Source organism: Sinocyclocheilus anshuiensis, unplaced genomic scaffold (genome assembly GCF_001515605.1).
Source record: "Sinocyclocheilus anshuiensis isolate Anshui unplaced genomic scaffold, SAMN03320099.WGS_v1.1 scaffold326, whole genome shotgun sequence".
NCBI classification, from domain to species: Eukaryota; Metazoa; Chordata; class Actinopteri; order Cypriniformes; family Cyprinidae; genus Sinocyclocheilus; species Sinocyclocheilus anshuiensis.
The window spans coordinates 864,483-879,297 of NW_015546098.1; the positions used below are offsets into that span (position 1 = coordinate 864,483).

The following is a 14,815-nucleotide window of genomic DNA, read 5'->3' on the forward strand; positions in this document are numbered from 1 at the left end:
AGAAGAGATTTCACCCTGTCTAGAAGACTTGAGAAGCTATTCTGCCTTGTTAAATGAATATCACATTAACCAATACGCCCCATGGATGGATTGCCTTTTTCTTAAGCAGAACAAACTATAGAAGCTTTATAGGACACATGAGACACTTTCACACACTGAGAAACACAGACAACCAAAATCGTTGAAATGAACAAAGAAAAACCCACATTTTATTGCACTTAAGTTATAAGAAAATAAAAATTCTAAATGAATCAAACAAATACACAATCCCTTTAAGGTTTCTTTTTTTTTATCTGTCTGTTATGCCAGGCAGTTTACATAAACTGAAAAAATAAAACAGCTCCAACATCTGATTTCTCAAACCAGATTATAAATTAAACGGGAAGAAAAAAAAAAAAAAAAAAAAGCAGGAGAAAGAACAAGATTGTTTTTTCTTGTAATATACAGTGTTAAACCACTTTCACAGTTCAGCTTGAGTTGTGTGACTTGGAGGATGAGACGAATCGTTTGGCTACGGATGCGGTTACGCCCTGTTTATCTATGAAGCTGCTTTACCATTCAAAAAAACTAACAAAAAAACCCATGAGAGCGTCAACAACGGAACCAGGTTAGCTCTAGCACTTAAAATGTAATCAGATGTCCATTTCTGTACACTAAGACCACCTTTATTCTTCGGTAACTTAACGCCGGTTCCAACAATCTCGTTTTTCAACTAATTAAAAACAAGAATGGTATTCTTTTTAGTCGAAGCATACATTTCCACACAGAACAGGATGACAACAGCTTTTGTCCCAAGGAATGTGTGAACAATTTGCTCAAACACACACCCGCACACACACCCAGTCATGCTCGCAAACACACGCAAAATAGTTTCTACTCGTCCGGCGTTTCATCTCAGCAGACAAACCCGTCTCTTTGTCAGACATTCTCCCTCCTCTATGCCTCGTAGAGGCACATTTGGCTCAAGTTTCAGTGGCAAAAAAAGAGAAGCGGTTTTGTCGATATTTTGCTTTTGTTGGTACGTTTGTTTGTGTCGTTTTACAAGTTCAAACTACACAAGTAACTTTTGTTTAGAATTTCGTCTGGGACTAAAACGTCACAGCCAGTTAAAGTTCCACCTTATTTTTCTGTGAGTCTAGCAGCATAAAATCCAGTTTGGCCACTGGGATGGACAGTACTGGGGGGGGGGGGGAGCACCCGCACCACAGAGCACCAGCACTGATGAGCTAATGAGACCAGACTGGTTGAAAAACATAACGAATGCAGGTCATCTCCGATCCAGAGAGGCACTGCTTATGGAGCACTAAATTACAAAAAGAAAAAAAAAATTACAAAAGAAAATCCCATAAACGTGTGAAACAGCAGAGTGGGTTTAGCTTAATACTGAAACCTGTTGTTTGCAACAGAGGCAGGATCGTGAAACAAAAAAATGCTGAACTTGAAAAGAAAGCACAAAACTTTAATTCACAGCTGTTGACGCAAAACCAAAAGACAAGTTGTGGGGAACAAAGCAAAAAAAACGGATACAAAAGAAAAATTAAACGCATGAGGAAGAAAGGGATATTTGGCGTGTGCTGAGGTTGATGAGGACCGACAAAATTGGCTTCCTTTCTCTCTCTTGAATCACTCCCGCAGTACAAAGCTCTGATCTGTCTCCATTAAAGTGTCATTTGTATACACTATTTATCACTCCGTGTTCGTGTCGATGCATTAGGGGTCTCATGTATACAGTGTTGACTGTTTTGTTCAAAAAAACAAAAAAATGTTTGTACATATGGGTGTGAATTTCAGTCAGGCTTGAGCGAACAAGTCTCTGTGCAAGGTCGCCTTGAGTGGAAGGAAAAGGGACAATCCTGTCTTCCCAAGTCCTTCTTGTCAGTTTCCTTCCCAGAATGCTGTGAGCGTCTGCACTTCGGAAGGTGAACGGAACTGTGGCGGCAGTCGCGGACCGTGGCGTGATGGGGAGAAATGTTGGCGGCAACTTAACGGGGAGGTGCCATGAAGTGAGCGACCGGTCCTGGCGCGGCAGGTTGCTCTCCCCCCCACACCCTCCCCGTTTTCCAAACGAGTCCCCTTTAAGTTCACCCCCTTCACTTCATGTCCACGTCGAAGTCCAGCACCAGCAGCTTGGTTTCCTCCGTGCCGTTACGGCTGCCCACCGCGCAAACCAGTTTGGTATTGGAGGCGCGGATCCGCCAGACCACGCCGCCGCTGCCTCCGCTCTCCAGTGTGACCAGGTTACGGATGAACTCGCCCGTCCGAAGGTCCCACAACTTCACCGTACCGTCATCAGAGCTGGTGATGACAAAGTTCTTGTTGAACTGCAGGCATGTCACTGCACTCTGGTGCTTGTGGGGACCTGAGAGCAAATGAAGGAAAGAACCCGAAATCAGACACTCACATCACTTGTAAAATAAGAAGTGCACTTAACTGTATTGAATATATGCTTGTAATGTATTTGGTAACACTTTAGTTTAGGGAGCAATTCTCTCTATTATCTAGTTGCTTATTAGCAAGTATATTGGCTGTTTATTAGTACTTATAAAGCACATATTAATGCCTTATTCTGCATGAGCATATGTGACCCTGGAGCACAAGGGTCAATTTTTTGAAATTGAGATGTATAATAATAAGCTAATAAGCAGCTAATTAGCAGTTTATTGATAGTTAGTTAATAGTGAGAACTGGACCTTAAAGTGCATGCTAAAGTGTACTTCTTAACAAGGGATTCCAAATAGAGCAGCTCATCACACAAACTGCATTGCTGAAATCACCAATAGACATGAAATCAAACTGCAGCGTGTAACTATGGTTACAGGAAATACTGTGGCACAAATGGCTTTGATTCTGTGTCCTTGAGGTATTGAGTCGAGCCAGTCTTTCTGATAGGCCAAGAAACATGCGAGTCTATACAAAAGTACTTAGACTGCCATTACAGCACCATCACGGGCAGATACGCAAAATGAATCATGATATCAAACATCTAGACCTGAGAACAAAGACACGAGTGACTGCAAACTAAAAATATCAATTTCAAAGGCACGAATTCTTTCATGAACACCCATTAGCAGAGTGCTAAAGTCAACTGTGTGAATGTAAATGAGATGGCCGCTCTCTATTGATGTGCAAGACGCTACACAGAGTGCCACAATAGTCCCTTTTCTTTACACGTGGATGCCGTCAAACTGTAGGAGGAGCGGATCCAATGAATCAGTGTTCAGTAATTAATAAATGACATGTTATATAAGAAAATAACTGTGGCTAAGCACTCAGAGTTATTCTCTGTCTAGAATAAAAGCCAAGAACAATTCAATAAAAGCTGCACTGCGTACCGCAGGGATTTGATTCATTTCACAATGAGATGCAGCACAAGCTGAACTCCAGATATTCTCCGTTCTATTGTTATTGTATTAAACGCCACTATGTTCGATTAAATTCTTCTAATGTAGTTACAGCAAAGCTCTTAAAATGATGGATATATGAACAAATCAGGACTAATGCGGATTAGTACGGACTACAGACTAAATGCTTTGTCCCACAGTTGCTGGGTCAATGACAAGTCAATTGTCCAAGAAATAACAAAAATCTTGTTTAAATGCTTTGACCAAGTAAATCTTGCACTCATGTTAGTTTCATATGGTTTTGAACCACTTTCAACAATAGTTAAACTTTGACTCACTGACGACATAAAATGAATGAAAAGAAATGACAACAGCACTTTCCTTACACCTTCAGTACACGTGTGCACACATTTTAATCAGTTTTACTGGTACAGTTTTCATGAAAAAAAAAAAAGACAATTATTTGTTTAATTTTTGTTAAACGTTTTGTTTTTATTTTTTATTCCTAAAGTTTTGTGGTGGGTTGTAGCACATGACATTTTACACTCTGAACTACTCTTGCCATGTCAAATTATCCAATATTTTTATTTTCAATGTTTCTGCATGTTGGTTGTCGCACATTACTTTGGAAGACAAACGTTTTTCAAACATTTATAATATTTTAACAAATCAGCTTGACCGTGAAATTTAAGAACTTCATGTCGCCCAAAACGTACCAAAATAAATTGTAATTAAAAACAGCACCATATATAATAAGCATTTTCAAGGCATTGTATTTATGAATAGCATTTTAAATGCACTTTTGAATGAGAGTAATGTTATTGATTACGAAAAAAATAAAAACTTCAAATTGGGCAATTACACATTAAAAATGAACATTTTTGCAGATCCTATTAGTATTAGATCTAATAGCACTCAGATCATTCTGAGTCACTGAAGGTATGTGGCTCATGTAAACTTAGTAGCATGGGTCATGAAAGCTTTTCAAAAGAATAGACAGAATGATAGCGCTTCTTAATCCATGCTCCTTTAAAGCAATGCTTTAGAGATCTCTTGCCTTACTGATCAAGAATTAACGGAGCAGTGACCCACAGAGACATTTCATTGTTCTTTGAGCAAAGAAGGCTTAAGTGGGTTGATTCTTTCTCTTGCTTTAAAAGACTCTAATTAATCTGCCCTCTGAGCGACAGGGCATGTGTGTCAGGCGGACGGACGTGAATGTCTCTGTTTACCTGTAGGGAGTAGACTCTGTTGGTGTGACCCTGGAGTGTGTGCAGGCAGGTCTCGGTTTCAGGATCCCACACCTTCACCATGAAGTCATAGGCCCCGCTGACCACCCTACGGCCATCATACTGTACGCAGCGAACGGCCGCCACGTGACCCATGAGCACGTGCAAACATTGACCCGTCTCAATGTCCCAAACTCGCAGCGTAGCGTCCCGGGAACCGCTCACCACCCTGAGAGAGAAAAACAAATGGCTTTACTTCTCAACATCTTAAAGTAGCATGCATGCATTAAAAGTTTCATATAACAGTTTAAATGATTTCTTTCTCAACTTATAATGGAAGAATGCAATCAGGCATTAATTCAGAAGTCTATGACAGCCAATTTCTTGCACCTTCAAGGGTTGTGTTTGCTTATAGCATTACATAAATCAAAGGGAAAACAGTATTTGCTTACAAAACCAGACCCTTAGGACACGGGTTTGATAAATATATTTTTTAAATGAGCAAAATGAACATTAAAATGGGCGCTGGTGATGCAAAGAGCAACAAACAGAAACTACTATTGTTGTTGCTCAATGAAGCCTGAGGTCACTGCACAAAATAAGCAATCATGCACGGCACAATAGGAAAATATGCACAGCAATGGACCCAGAGGCACGGAAAACACTGAGAATATTGTCAGGCGAGCAATTGTATGGTTCACAACAGAGCATAAAGAAGCAAAGCATCTCGACTGTATGTGAATACTCAGAGGATCCACTCCGCACAGTTAATGTGTGCAGCTGAAACCAGATGGGAACTGTGCGCTTTAACCAGCACACAATCCTTTACATTAATTTATATAATACTTGAAAGTAAGTAAACTCATGCATGGTAGTTGTTTATCCAAATTTGATTCTACATCAGGGTTTCACTTTCAGTTTATTTCAACCAAACATATTTAAAATCATACCACTATCAAATTTAATATTAGTATCAAATTATATTAAATTAAAAAAATTTAATATCTAATTTTAACTTATACAATTATATATTTAATTTTAAATGTATTTAAATCACCTATATATATATATCTTATGTAAATTCATATTATGTAAACAAAGCAGTAAAGGGCTTGTTTACTAGCAGTGGTGTAATCTATATGTATCTGGCTGTAAAGTGGCCTTTGGTTGGAAGGCGGTAGATGTTACCTTTTCTCATGCAAGTGCATACAGCGCACTGTTGAGGTATGACCGTACAGCGTGTGGATACATTCTCCCGTCTCTGCATTCCAGACCTTCAGCGTTCGGTCTGTGGAGCCACTGATAATGATGTTGTCTCGCATTTGAGAGGACCAGACCCCGCCGGTGTGGCCAACTAACGTCCGCAAACACTGGTGAAAAAGAGAGAACAAATACAAGGGTAAATCAACTGAACTACAATGGCACATATTTAAACTACTTTTGAGATCTCATCTGCAACCTTCTGCTAATGTATCGCCTGAGTCTCGTTGTTCTTCAGCCACATGGAGCGTTTTTGACTCAGTTTCTCTCCAGTCTCTCACAGAAATGATTGACCATTTGAAACATTCTTTTTGCTCCCATGATGTTCTCCCTCCACGTACTTTGAAACAAATTTTTGATTTGGTTGAACCCAGTCTGTTGTCTTTTCTGAATAAATGTTTAAGTTCAGGAACTATCCCAGATAGCCTTAAAGTTACTCCTACTGTTACTCCTCTTCTCAAGAAACCTTCACTTGATGTTAGTCATTTCAATAATTTTTGGCCTATTTCGACTCTTCCTTTTATTACCAAAGTCCAACTCCAGTCTTTTCTTAGCTCAAATCAGTTTTTTGAAACCTTCCAGTCTGGTTTTAAGTCTCTGCACAGCACCGAGTCTGCTTTATTACAGGTCTTTAATGATACACTGTTAGCGACTGACTCTGGCGACTCTGTGATCCTAGTACTTTTAGACCTAACTTCGGCTTTTGATACAGTTGATCATAATATTGTCTTATCCCGACTAGAATGTTATGTGGGCATCCAGGGAACTCTCCTTAATTGGTTTAAATAATTTTTAACTAATAGAAGTTTTTCTGTCAGACTGGGTAACTTTTCTTTGTCGCCGGCTCAACTTTCTTGTGGAGTGCCACAGGGTTCAATTCTCGCACCTGTTCTCTTTTCCCTGTATTTACTTGCTTTGGGCTCCATTTTTTAGAAAGCATGGTGTATCATTTCACTGCATACCCAAATTTATCTACCCCTGGATCGCAATAAACGTACTGCTCTGAAATCTCTTTTTGCTTGCCTAGATGAAGTGAAAACTTGGTTCTCTCAAAACGTTCTATTTCTGAATGAATCAAAAACCGAGGTTATAGACTTTGGTCCCCATGAAAACTCTGGGAGTAGAAGTATTGACCTGGACTACCTTGCTTTCTTTACTTCATCCTGTGTTAAGAATTTAGGTGTGTTTTGGGATTGTAGCCTCAAATTCGACAAACAAATAAATGCGGTGATTGGCTCTTGTTTTTTTTCCGTTACGTCTTCTCTCCAAGATTAAACCTTTTCTCTCTGAGAAAACCTAGACTGCTCTCTGTCCCCAGATCACGGTTAAAGCATAGAGAGGATAGAGCTTTTGCTACTACTGGCCCTAGGCTGTGGAACAGCCTCCCGGCTTATAACTGCTTTTAAATCATCTCTTAAAACTTATTTTTTTACCTTTGGCTTTCAATTCGTTGTGAGCTTGTGTTATTAATATGTGATCTGCCCTGTGCTTTTGTTTTATGTTTTGTTCAGCACTTTGGTCAGCCGTGATTGCAGGTTTTAATTGTGCTACAGAAATAAAACAAACTTGAAACTACAAGAAAAAGATTGCATATGAATTCCCCAATGCCTGCACTAATTATAAGCACTCTGATCCATCACTTTGACCTTTACCCAAGACATAACTTCTGCTTATCAACATACATCAAATAACTTTAGTCCATTCGAAGCAGGAAGCAGCGTTAATGGAAAAAGAAACTCTCTTGATTTCATATGATATATTACATATTGATCAGCATGATGAGAGATTTCCCTTAGAATAATCCATAAGGCTAAGGGCCATTTCCTCTAAATATAATTAAACCAATTTCAATTTCATTTCAGAGGCAAACACTGAATCAAAGGTGCTTTTGGTCATTTCGTCGTGTTATGAGGCGAGTGGAAAGCGTCGCAAGTGTCAAAGAAGGCGTAACCTCTGAACCATGACCGATAAAAGCAGGGGTGATAAACCCAGGAGATGTGAAAGAGAAGGTCTCAAGGCCTTTAATTCATAATGCAGCTGCTCCTATTTCTGTCTCCATCTCGATCATGATCAACCGTAATGCATCATTAATCTTTAGAAGCAGTGACCAACCTCCATAACACTGAGGGCTTTCGAGCGTTTTAACACGTCTTGCTTTGTTCCATCGCCGAATGTGGCGGTTGATGGAACAAAAGAGGAAATCAACCCAATTAACAGTCATTTCAAACCATTACTGTACTCGCAAAAATGACAAATTGGATAGTAAAAGAAGGGGTTAAAAGCAGAATGGCTCTTCAAGGGAACTGGAAGAACAACAGGGATGTCATCTCTGAACAATCGGTGCTACTCCACTCACATTTCTAGTGTCCAAGACATGCCAGAGAGAAAAGGGAGGGGGTTTAATCATGAATATTAATGTACTTCTTACTGCATTATGCATGAGGTGTTGTGTTCCATAATGAGTACGTGTTACTAAGGCAATGGATCTTTCCCATGGAATGACGAGGTGGTTTAAATAATGCCGGAAAGCGTTCAGACCGTGTTCTCAGGCGATTACAGCCCACTCAGGCTGTGTCTTGAAGAGGACCTTTGAAACCAAATGGCTTAGGTGTCTGTTTATCTGCCCGTTGAGAAACCATAAAAGAGCAAGTCTATGGTACCCACGAGGCATGGAGATTAGCATTCCGTTTGAGTGGCTGGTGGGAAACATTTGAAGCCAAGGATCGAGGTTTAAATCCCTTCCAAATTCCACTCATTTTACAGTCCACATCTAATCTTAGTGAAGAAGATACTGTGCAAATTGCGGCCAGGGCAGTATAAAGTGCCAGTGCTCATTTTGTTTAGTCTCCTTCCAAAAATTCATATCGTGCTCGTCGTCGGATTGAAGCAGGTCGCATTTCAACACCCTCGTTCATGTTCGAAACCCACCGTATCTCTGATTGGCCGGGATTGGCAGACCAATTTGTGTCTCAGATGGCGAGCAGACTGCTTGGAGCAGCTGTTTTCATTGCTAACCCTCCTATTTTCATACCAAAAAAGTCCTCTCCCATCTGGAAGAGTGCTGTTATTAAAGCTTTTCATTATCAAACCACTGACTACAATGGTTTGTGGGAACTGTAGTTTGAAGAACATCTGTGTGTTAAATACAGTTAAGCTGTTGAGCCTGGGCTCTCTAAAGGAGGGTATACAAGGTAAACAAAGGAAATTATAGTGTGCCATAACTATGGAATGGTTCTCATGAGCACAAAACATCTTCTAGGGCCAAAATATGGCTGAAGGTTATTTGCGTAAATAGATGGGTAAACAGAGTCTAGCGAGTACAAACCCTTGCAATGCTGTCACCAGCATATTACATCACTTAACCAAATTAGTACCAAGCTTTCTGGGAAAGACAGACCATTCTAAAAGTCATCAGAGGTTAGACCAATGTTGTTTATGTTACGACTATAAAAATAGGGATGCACAATATTATCGGAACGTCATTCGGCTGATAAAGGCTTAAAATGCAAATATCGGCATCGGCCCGATATTATGCCGATATGCTCTGCCGATAAGACTAATAACACACGTGCTCAAGGTGTGCTAACAATAAGATCACAAAAAATTGATTATAATAATGTAATAATTAATTCATAATTTAATAATTTATGCATTTAGCAGACGCTTTTATCCAAAGCGACTTACAGTGGATTCAGGCTACACATTTTTTACCAGTATGTGTGGTTCCCTGGGAATCGAACCCATGACCTTTTGCGCTGCTAACGCAATGCTCTACCATCCACAAGTAAAAGAAATGTAGAATCTCTGCACAGGAGAGGCTTGGTGTTGCTTCCAAACAAAAGGAAATATGTATCGGTATCGGCTATTGGCCAAAATGAGTTCGGCATATCAGATATCAGCAAAATCCAATATTATGGATCCAATATTATGCATCCCTAAAATAAAGCATAAAAAAACTGAATAACACTTAAAATAAGCTGAAGGACTAAAATTAACTAAAACTGAAATAAAGCTAAATAGTAAAATAAATAAATAAATAAAAACATAACAAAAGCACATAACTATATTACTAAAACCTAAATTAAAATCCATTTACATATACTTCACGGGGGTGTCAAGCCCATCAGGCCTCAAGAGGTTTGCGCTGATTCAACAACAGATTTAGATATATTTTGTATAATATATGTGACCCTGGACCACAAAACCAGTCTTAAGTCGCTTGGGTATATTTGTAGCAATAGCCAAAAAAAACATTGTATGTGTCTAAATTATCGATTTTTCTTTTATGTCAAAAATCATTAGGATATTAAGTAAAGATCATGTTCCATGAAGATATTTTGTAAATTTCCTACCATAAATATATCAAACCTTAATTTTTGACTAGCAATATGCATTGCTAAGAACTTAATTTGGACAACTTTAAAGGCGATTTTTTTTGCACCCTCAGATTTTTAAATAGTTGTATCTCAGCCAAATATCCTATCCTAACAAACCATACATCAATGGAAAGCTTATTTATTCAGCTTTCAGATGATGTATAAATCTCAATTTTGAAAAATTGACCCTTATGACTGGTTTTGTGGTCCAGGGTCACATATGATTTGCAGGATCAGCATAAGGCAGCATTCTCCGGCTGGGTGTGTTTGTTTCTCTGATGCAGAAGTGGGTGGAGGGTTTGAGCAGGAGTGCTGCAGTCTGCATGTTAAGGAGTTGGTGGTCAGCCAAAGGTGCAGTCTGAGTCATGGCTGGAGAGAGGGAGGGGGAGGAGAGAGTCGGAACAGAGCAACGAAAATGAGGGGAGAAAGCGTGAAATGGAGCGAAAGGCTTTAGGATGAGTGAAAGATGTGATGAAAGAAGAAGTAAACAGGAGGATGGAAGCCGGAGGGCTGTTTTCACAGTATGAGCAAACACATATGCTCATACTCTCCCTGTGACCTCCTCGCTCCTCTCTACAGTACGTCCCGTCACACCCAGGCCTCCCGCCACAGCATAAACATCTCCATGAAAGGTGACCTCCAGACGCAGAGAGCTGCTTTCCAACATCGCATTAACAGTCTCATGGGCTTTCAGATTTGAAACTGTCAATCTAAAACCAGGGTCACACAAGTCATATTTTACCCTGAGTTAGTAATTAATCCTGAAAAAGCTTTGTGATTTCACACTGTACATTTGTAAACACCAGGTTAACGTTCTTATTTGCATATTCATGAGGGTACAGCATGCATGTCACTGCTTTAATACTTGCTAGATCATCTGAACAAATAAATCTGCTCATCGTCTTAAATCTTCTGAAATGTAGTACAAACATAACACAGTTGCTACTTTTTTCTAGTCTTTTCGACTCAGGTGCTGAAACTAAATGGTACAAGCTCATGAATAATTAATGAAGTAAGCATTGAGGATGTTTATGATCAGTTGTTTGTTTCCAAATAACTTACTGTAACTTTCTAGCAGTATTTCTTCCAAGCCTTTCCTATCTATCTATATATCTATCTATCTATCTATAAATAAATATATTATAGAGAGCATACAGAGAAAACTAAGCAAATAAATAATAAATAATAGAGCATTACAAGAACATTTCTATCGACTCCTTATCATTTTATTAATTTCCATGACTTTTCCAGGCCTGGAAATCACACTTTTGAAAGAAGTGCAAACTAAACAGTGACAGTTCTGAATCAAGTTGATTTATTATTATTATTATTATTATCATTATTACCATGCTAATACTGCTCACCCCTAAAAACAAATCCTAACTTTAGTCAACTTTGCATATCTTAAACTGTTTTGATGTGCATAAATATAATATTTATTTATTTATTACATTAGAGATCACACATAAAAGAGAACATTTTAACCAAATAAATATTTCATAAGAACAAACATTTCTATTACATACAGAATTTTCTGCGATTTCATTCATTTCCATGAACATTCCAGGCCTGGAAATCACACTTCTGAAAGTCAGACCAGGTTTCCCTTTCAAAATGACAAGTGAGAAAAGCCTGTTACTATTTATTTAGTCTTGTTTTCAAGGTATCCACATAACCTTTTGTGGACACCAAAACTTTCCACGCCACTCATCACAGCACAGGTGAAAAGAGCTGTGGGTAAATCGTGTCGACACGTCTCAGAGAAGCCAGATTAAAGACATCTCAGCCCAGGGCTGCTTGTGATGTGACAGAAAGAGCGATGTTGGCCAAGTGTCACTGAAAACTGAGACGTCAGGCATGACCGTCCAGAGGAAACCTCCATTGCTTCAGAGTGCTGGTGAACGTCTGAAGTTTTCGAATTAATCCTTTTCGACTGCGGACGAGTCCGACAGCTCCAGTGAGATAAAGAGACAGCTAAATATAATCTGTGCAGTGGTGCAAATCTCGAAAACGCCTCATCTATTTACCAGGCAATCTGAGTGGTGTCGTTTTTGATGGTCATGCATGGAGACAACATTAAAACCAAAGACCATAGAAGCCCAGATTCTTACCTTAATGCTAATTCAAAACAACTCATCTCTTTGCTTATGTTTCAGTCATATTTCATCCCTCATCAGACCCTTATCGTGCTGTACACATCCTCAAGCATGGCACACATTCAAATGAGCCGGATGCTGCGTTAGAGCCTAATCTTCCCGCAAAATCACTTTCCTATTACACACAGCGTGAGGCCCATTCATTTCCTATGGAAGGGGGCCAGTAATAGTATTGATATTGCTAGTGCGGGTGAAGATGGTCTGTAATCCACGGCACGCCCATCAGATCTTTATCTACTGTTCATATCAGGCATTGCTCAGACATCTACTTATTTTCCTGTCTGGCTAATGATAGTGGAGTGCGCTATAAAACAATAACAATATGTGACCCTGGACCACAAAACCAGTCATAAGATTTTGAGATTTTGAAATTGAGATTTATACATCATCTGAAAGCTGAATAAATAAGCTTTCCATTGATGTATGGTTTGTTAGGATCGGACAATATTTGGCCGAGATACAACTACAATCTGAGGGTGCAAAAAAAATCTAAATATTGAGAAAATCATCTTTAAAGTTGTTCAAATGAAGTTCTTAGCAATGCATATTACTAATCAAAAATTAAGTTTTGATATATTTACGGTAGGAAATTTACAAAATATCTTCATGGAACATGATCTTTACTTAATATCCTAATGATTTTTGGCATGAAATAAAAATCTATAATTTTGACCCATACAATGTATTGTTGGCTATTGCTACAAATATACCCCAGCGACTTAACACTGCTTTTGTGCTCCAGGGTCACATATAGCGATATTAATTTGTCAACCAGTATACATTTTCTAGTGTGGTTACGCTAGTGTTTCCTGCGCAGCTTTTCAGCTGGAAAAAACAAAACAAAATAATAATCATGTTTTATTCATATATCAAAAGAAAACAGCCAAAACTACATGTCTCAAAAAACTGCTTTTTAATGTGCATAAAAGGAATATCTTTAATTAAACAGCTACTTTGAGCAACACTCTTTTCCACCCAAGTTGTTCATGATTCACTTCTACAGAAAGAGGGAACCAGTCCATGTTGGTGGAGTTGCCAGCTCTTAATAAACATTATGTATTATGGGAAAAGCTGTTAATCTGGTCTCAGATCAGCAGTGAAGGGCACCTTCGTACCTACACAGAAAAAACCTGCTGCTTCCAACAGATGGACTGCAGCAAAATGGCCCTTTTGGGCAGATTTTCTTTGCTTGTGAAAAGGAAGCGAATAGCAGTTTTCGGTTTTAATCCATAAACTCAAAATTGTCTCCAATATAATGAGTGAAAACAGCGAATGATCTTTTAATGAGAACGGAGCACTTGTGTGCAATGGAATCCAACTATTCTCTCACTATGACATTCTTTGGCCGGCTTTATCCTCAGACAATATCAGAGCAAAGCAAACAAAGAACGGAGAGAAACTTGGACAATGAGACATCCAACCACCATACAAAGAGAAAGCACACTCTGTCATTCTTTAGACAAAATAGAGGTCAAACTGGGTTTGTATGAGTATGTGTGTATATGGGGGTTGGTGATGTACAAATCCACGACTCATGACCCACAGGAGCCTATTTCTCTTGATCTGTTATCGATTCTGACCCGAGAAGGTTTTAGTCTCAGAGGATGAGTATCTGCCCGTGAGCCGCCTGCATGAGCTCCTGGGGTTTACTGATGTGTAGCGAGAGGAAAAAGTAAACAGACCCGAGGTCAAGAAGACAGAGAGACTGTAAGAGAAGCGGAAAGAGAGAAACAAAGCAATGAAACAGAGGAGAGGAAGGTCCACATCCATAGATTCAGAGAGGCAATGGAGCCAAAATAACATTTGTGGCTGTGGCCATGACAACAAGACTGTAGCCTGCTGATCAAAAGCAACTTTGGAAAATGCAAACGTATACTGGACGTTATTAATGCACTCAAACAGACAGTTAATAGTTTACAGCTGAGTGAATCGCAGAAATGAACAGAAAGTAAGGAGGAGTACAATAGGAGAAAAGCAGTCGCACTAAATCCCATCGTCTCCTGCTTCACTGTTCCACTTCCTCTGACAGGCGCTTCAAAGGACACATCATTTCCTGTTTAAGTGGCCACAGTTAGTGCCGAGGGACTCGTTGCATCAGACATGAGACATTATTCACCCGACTATATTCTCTTTCATATTAGGGATGCACTATATATGTCAATATACAGTCCCGATATCAGCCGATAATTATATGGTATAATTAGATATATCGGCAATTATATATATATATATATATATATATATATATATATATATATATTAGGGGGTGCACCGGCTAATCGACTAGTTGACTTGTCGCTGGTCCTATAGAGGGCGCTACAGGATTATAAATCTTTGAAGGACTTCCACATTTACGCTCCATTTCCGAACAGTTAAAATGACAAATAAATGCATACTCTGAAAGCGCTCCACAAGACATGTGTGATTATATTACTGGATGCTCGAAATTGAAC

At 39.1% G+C, this 14,815-nt stretch overlaps 1 protein-coding gene across 1 annotated transcript in view; it reads right to left on the reverse strand.

Moving 5' to 3' along the window:
* Positions 1-263: 263 nt before the first annotated feature.
* Positions 264-14,815, reverse strand: part of LOC107700263 (F-box/WD repeat-containing protein 7-like) — a 156,242-nt gene continuing 141,690 nt past the window's right edge. The window contains exons 10-14 of the mRNA XM_016501868.1: positions 5,759-5,940; positions 4,574-4,799; positions 3,169-3,185; positions 2,982-2,989; positions 264-2,359 (exon numbers count right to left, since the gene is read on the reverse strand). Of these exons, the coding sequence (XP_016357354.1) occupies positions 2,091-2,359; positions 2,982-2,989; positions 3,169-3,185; positions 4,574-4,799; positions 5,759-5,940 (702 nt within the window). The 3' untranslated portion in view covers positions 264-2,090. The remainder of the gene's footprint in view (positions 2,360-2,981; positions 2,990-3,168; positions 3,186-4,573; positions 4,800-5,758; positions 5,941-14,815) is intronic.